The sequence below is a fragment of the Eleginops maclovinus genome, chromosome 11 (genome assembly GCF_036324505.1).
Source record: "Eleginops maclovinus isolate JMC-PN-2008 ecotype Puerto Natales chromosome 11, JC_Emac_rtc_rv5, whole genome shotgun sequence".
Taxonomy (NCBI): Eukaryota; Metazoa; Chordata; class Actinopteri; order Perciformes; family Eleginopidae; genus Eleginops; species Eleginops maclovinus.
In genome coordinates this window covers 9095109-9101247 of record NC_086359.1, presented here as the reverse complement: position 1 = coordinate 9101247, position 6139 = coordinate 9095109, and the positions used below count along the sequence as shown (strand labels likewise).

The window sequence follows — 6139 nt, the reverse complement described above, 5'->3', positions numbered from 1 at the left end:
CTAATGGTATTAAGGTAATCTATTATAAGTATTTTTCATCTGTGGATAAAACAAATAGTTGTTGAATAGTATGATAAAGACCTTCTTTCTTCGAATGGGTGGTTTATTAAAGCATACCTTTACAATGTTATAAAAAAAGGGCATTCATCATGATTGTATTCTTTGTAATCTTGTATTATTTGTTATGTGTTATCTTTGTTAGTGTTAAACCAAATTCAACAAAAAATAATTAGGGTGTTACATTCATAACAGTTTGATGTTGTCATCTGCAAAGTGTCATTATTTCCAGTAGTAGGTCTACATAGTGAGAGTGAGTAACACATTATCCCAATAAATTGACTTGAATAAATGTCTTTTTTTTTTTTCAAAATGAGAAGTGTATGGAAATGTCACCTTTAAAAATAGTTTGAAAATGACTTCTTCAAAAAAACACTACCTGTTTCACTAAAGGAAGAGGAAGTGTGGGGACCTCCCCCACAGAAAATGGGGCGTCCTCACACTCAGTAATCCCGCCCTGACTGGAAGTTGCAGCAAATAGACTTCTGCTTACCTGTCACTTGTTGCCTCTGCTAAATTCATGCGTAATAATCTTGAATTTGTCATTTGTTAGTTAGACCCCTGTCCTGACAGGAGGGAGCTACATTTGGATAAGCATGGACAGCCAGGGGAGAAAAGTGGTGGTCTGTGACAATGGGACAGGGGTAAGTCAGATATACATTGTGTCACACACCACTTCAACATTTTATTAACAACACTGCTTACTGCCTCTTTTTTTTTAACCACATTTTACCTAGTTATCAAAGTGTTATCATCAATCTGTTTTTCGTGCAAACCCACAGCAGCTGTGTTTAACTGTAAAGCTGCTGCTCTCAAAGGGTAAAACAGTCTGCTTCTGGATCATATGCAAATGTTAACATCTGAAGGGTGTGAATCTGTGTGCATACTGCAGCACGATTCCTCATGTGTCTGGACTTGTCACTCTGCCTCTATAGTGCACACACAGCCATAAATGGTTGTGATGCTTTGAACTGAGCTACGATTGGGTGAAAATCAGGAAGTGAGACTTTAGATAGTACAACATCAAGAGTGGTTCTTTAATACTGTTGTGGCGTGTTTATGGCCACATATGTTAAGACAAACTTGTGTTATCTTTACCTGAAACCGTCCATATCCTGTTTGTTGGCCTCTGTTTGGAATGCAACACATCCCTCCAGGCTAAGGAATGTGTCTAAGGCCACAAGACAAGTTGAGACACTACAGTAGGAGGTGAAGTCATGACAGGCAGAGAAACAGCAGTTCATTTAAAAAGCAATGTAGCAACACATATTGCTCCATGCTTGCCAAATCAAATTATTACACATTTTTACCATTTGCTTGGACTGATGAATAATCCAGTGAATGCATTGTGATAATAAACAGAAGGACAATTTCCTGCATGCAGATTAGGCCTTTAATGCAGGAGTAAAAGGTACTTTTTCCAATTGTGTTTGAACAGTTATTACATAAAATCTAATTCATAAATACAAATAAATAATTGGGAAAGGAACAAAACTAAACATACATTGTTTAAAATACAACGAAAAATAAAACATCTGTTAAACACAGAAAAACAGTAAAGCTTAAACCGTTCTGAGGATAACAAGCCCTTGATGCTTTAGTCAACATACAACAACAAGAACTTATACACACAAACAATATCCTGCGTTTCATTCTCACATCCTTCGCAGTTTGTCAAGTGTGGCTTTGCCGGATCCAACTTCCCCGAACACATCTTCCCCGCCATGGTGGGTCGACCAATCATACGATCAAACACCAAAGTGGGAAACATTGAGATAAAGGTGAGATTTGTTTTGAATTATTTCAATTATTTATATATTAGATCACAAGTCAGGAATAACATGCAAGTAAAGAGTTGACTTAGGAAGTGTTTTTATGAGAGAAAAACAAGACACATTTTAAAAATTGGGTTAGAGAAAATAAAGTTTGGCCTTGGATGGCAAAAAAATCCTTTTGGACATTCATTTTTTGTTACCTTATTTTGCTTTTTCCCCCTCCTTTCCATTCCCAAATGTTGCTTTGCTTTGGTGACGCTCCTTTGGCAGGATTATTTTCCTTTTAGGATATCCTGGCAAGGAAACAGAGAAAGGAAAGGAGGGATATATAAATGAGAGATGTGTGGTGAGATTATTTTATATAAACTGTTCATTCTGTTTATGTTCGCACCACCAGACACCAAATCAAATTCCTTTTATGTGTAAATGTTCCTGGCGATAAACTGAGTCTGATCTTATATTGTTTTGATAGCATGTCATTGGTTTTAACTTGAGATGAACGACAACGTGATTATAAAAGGGACACAACCAATTGTCAGTAACACCTAACAAAAGCTGCATCTAAATGTGGGTTGTATTCTATTTAAAGCAAAGGGGATTCCTGTCTGGTAAGTCTGGACCCATTCAGTAAGACTTGTTAAGCTAATTAAACAGCTGACCTTCTTCCTCTCCTCCATCTCTTCTTACCTTTCAGCTCATACGTATCAAAGGGTCTTAGAATGGTACACCTGTTAGCTGCCTTAAGACATAGTTAAGTTCGTATTCTCACGTAACCTGAGGTCGGATCATTCAGACTTTTACCCCTCTAATCCACACGCACACAGACATTTCGTAAAGCAGAAGTGAAAAGTGTACTGCACAGAAAATGAAGATTTGTAAAGATAGCATTTTTGGGTGTAGCGTTGTGCAAAAATAAAAAGGTATTACATTGAGATTTGAATTTGAGAAAATATCTTATATTTTTGTGATAATACGTTATTAATTATGGTCATTTTCAGTCCTGATCCTGTAGTTATACCAAGATAAATGATTATACAGAAAACCTTTTATTATTTTACCACAATTTATAAAGGCTGTCTCCTCCTGTTCTCCCCCCACCAGGACCTGATGGTGGGTGATGAGGCCAGCGAGTGCCGCTCCATGCTGGAGGTCACCTACCCCATGGAGAACGGTATGGTGCGCTCCTGGGAGGACATGCTCCACCTGTGGGACTACACCTTCGGATCCACCCGCCTGGATGTCAACCCCTCAGAGTGCAAGGTACAACACAGCTGGGCCCACAGAGCCGACCTTTCAAAATAAAGCTCAGCCACACAAGTGCTAAAACAAGGCATGAAGTAAGAAAACAAGCCATAAGATACTGAAGAAATTCAACCACTATCAATAATAAGCTTTTGAAGAATTCCCTCGTTTTAAATTTGTTTTTTTTCTTTAAGATCCTGCTGACAGAGCCGCCCATGAACCCCACCAAGAACAGAGAGAAGATCGCTGAGGTCATGTTTGAGACGTACAAGTTCCACGGCATTTATGTGGCAATTCAGGCCGTGCTCACTCTGTATGCTCAGGGTAAGACTTCAAAAATGCTATACCATTTTAAATGTGTTGTTCCTTAGGGCAAACTGGATTATTTTTGGTGGGTTTTAGTGCTTAAAGACACAAGAAAAGCACATTCCTAACATATTTTTCCTGCTCAATCTGACCCTAAAGATCATTGGAATTGTTTTTTTTTACATTTTCTTGATCCTGTCAACAGGTTTGCTGACCGGTGTGGTCCTGGACTCTGGGGACGGTGTCACCCACATCTGTCCAGTTTACGAGGGCTTTTCCTTACCCCACCTCACACGCAGGCTGGATATCGCAGGCCGTGACATCACACGGTACCTCATTAAGGTGAGCCAGGAGACGCTCAGTTCTGTAATAGGGACAAAGAGTCTTAATATTGTACATAAAGAGATTAGTAAAAGGCCAAACTGTGAAAACTAGTAAAAAATCATGACATGATGAATTCACCTTTTCCCGCCATTAGCTCCTGCTTCTTCGCGGGTACGCTTTCAACCACACCGCTGACTTTGAGACTGTGCGCATGCTGAAGGAGAAGCTGTGCTACGTGGGATACAACATCGAGCAGGAGCAGCGCCTGGCAGAAGAGACCACCTTCCTGGTGGAGTCGTTCACAGTACGTTGAAGAACAAATCCACTGGATGGCAGTTGTAGTTATACTAAAAAATGTCTGTATTCACTTTCTTGAGAGTTACATAAGAGGATCCATGCCACTCTGTGTGGTGAATATGAAGATAAACCTAGCAGCCTGTTAGCCAAGCTTAGCATAAATACATGAAAACATGATAAAACAGCTCGAAACCAAAGGAAATATTTAGCTCTAGTTTAAAGTTATAATCTCACAAAATAAATCTTTGAGATAGTAACTTAAATATTTAGTAAGCATACAAACATGAGAGTGGTATAAGTTGTTTCATCTTAATTGAATTTCCCCAAATAGAAAAACAATGCCTTTTAAAGACTACTGTGTGTATGTAGGGACATCTAGTGGTGAGGTTTCAGATTGCAGCCTTATTGTAGGCTAACATAAACAAGATTCCTAACTATTTATCCTTAATATATTTAAACATATTGTATTCAATTTCTGCCAATAACTTTACCCTTATTTAAGTTTGAGTCCAACATGAGTGGTAAAATAAAGTTCCCCAAAGATCAAATCAGTTTTTAGAATTTGAACAGGTCTTCCATCTTGCTGTATGACTAAAAAGAAACACTGCTGATATTGAAATGGTTTCCTTTCTGTGGTGCAGCTTCCAGACGGCCGGCAGGTGAAGGTGGGTGGAGAGAGGTTCGGGGCCCCTGAAGCTCTCTTCCAGCCTCACCTCATCAACGTGGAGGGAGCGGGGGTGGCCGAGCTGCTGTTCAACACCATCCAGGCTGCAGACATCGACCTCAGGTCTGACTCTCCTCACTAATGCACCTACACAACATCAACAGGGCATGTAGACAAACAACAACAAGTCATTTTTTTTACATCCTGGTTGTTTTTTCTGTGCAGGTCAGACTTCTATAAGCACATTGTTCTCTCTGGAGGAACCACCATGTACCCCGGACTCCCATCCCGACTAGAGAGGGAGATCAAGCAGCTGTACCTGGAGAGGGTGCTGGACGGAGACACGCAGAAGCTATCAGTAAGAGTGTTAATGTCCAATCACAATATTTCTGCTTAATCATCAGTTTTTTTAAACACAGAAGCACCATGATGTTAGATAAGGTGTTATACAACTGCTGATCCTCTTTAATACCTTTGCATGAATGTCATTATCCATCATTTAATCTGTAGCATAAGCCTCGATGTAATACATTTTCTATTAATTAAAAATAGTTACATAGCATTTGTATAATAACCCATAAAAATAATTACATTGAACAGAACAATGGAGCTTCATCTGAGATTGTTTGCTACTGTTGTGTTGAAAGGCAGGAATACTAAGTCAATCAAATGAAACACTATTTAATTTAATTGTGTTAATGACAACAAAATCAATTGTCATTCCAAAAGTGTTGTATGATTCAATACTTGTTCCTTCTCTACCTGTGTAGAAGTTCAAGATCCGCATCGAGGACCCCCCCCGGCGTAAGCACATGGTGTTCCTGGGCGGCGCGGTGTTGGCCAACATCATGAAGGACAAGGAGTCCTTCTGGCTGAGCAGGGCGGAGTACGAGGAGAAGGGCCTGGGAGTGCTGCAGAAACTGGGAGGGGGAGTCAGATAAAAATAAAACGTGAAAAGGAAAGACGTCACGCAGATATTTCAATTTCTATATCAACTTCTCACCTCTTATCCCCGGCATGTAGGGTGAGAGGCTGAAAAGGCACTCCATTAGTCCTGCTGGGGCTGGAACACTGTTTCACTGAATCATATAGAAGCCCACACTGGAAACATATTGACAACAGCTTTGATATTTGATCGTCATTTATAAAGCTTCTCTCTGCTACTGTAGATTTCTGGCATTTTAAAGCAGTCATCTGATTCACTGCAAATTTGGTTACACTTAGTTCAAGCATTAATCCCTGAGGTCAAGTTTCAGAATACTAGATTTTTTTATTCATATACTGGTCATGTTGTTGTTTTTAATACTGTGACTATTAAATCATTGTACTGTCCAAACAACATATTGTCCATAAATGTCTTGCCAAAATCAAAAACTATTTTGTAAAGTTATGGTTATATATGCTGGAAATCAACAGAGGCTGGACACATTGAGTAGCCTACTATTCAACTGTATTATATAAATATATATCATTT

General features: G+C 39.2%; 1 protein-coding gene across 1 annotated transcript; it reads left to right on the top strand.

Moving 5' to 3' along the window:
* The first annotated feature begins 520 nt into the window (after nucleotides 1–520).
* Nucleotides 521–6004, top strand: zgc:101810 (uncharacterized protein LOC493612 homolog). The gene is made up of 9 exons (XM_063894657.1): nucleotides 521–701; nucleotides 1728–1838; nucleotides 2934–3092; nucleotides 3269–3398; nucleotides 3586–3722; nucleotides 3859–4008; nucleotides 4643–4788; nucleotides 4891–5023; nucleotides 5436–6004. Exons 1-9 carry the CDS (start codon nucleotides 654–656, stop codon nucleotides 5604–5606), a joined length of 1185 nt encoding a protein of 394 aa, XP_063750727.1. The 5' UTR covers nucleotides 521–653; the 3' UTR covers nucleotides 5607–6004.
* The last annotated feature ends 135 nt before the right edge of the window (nucleotides 6005–6139 follow it).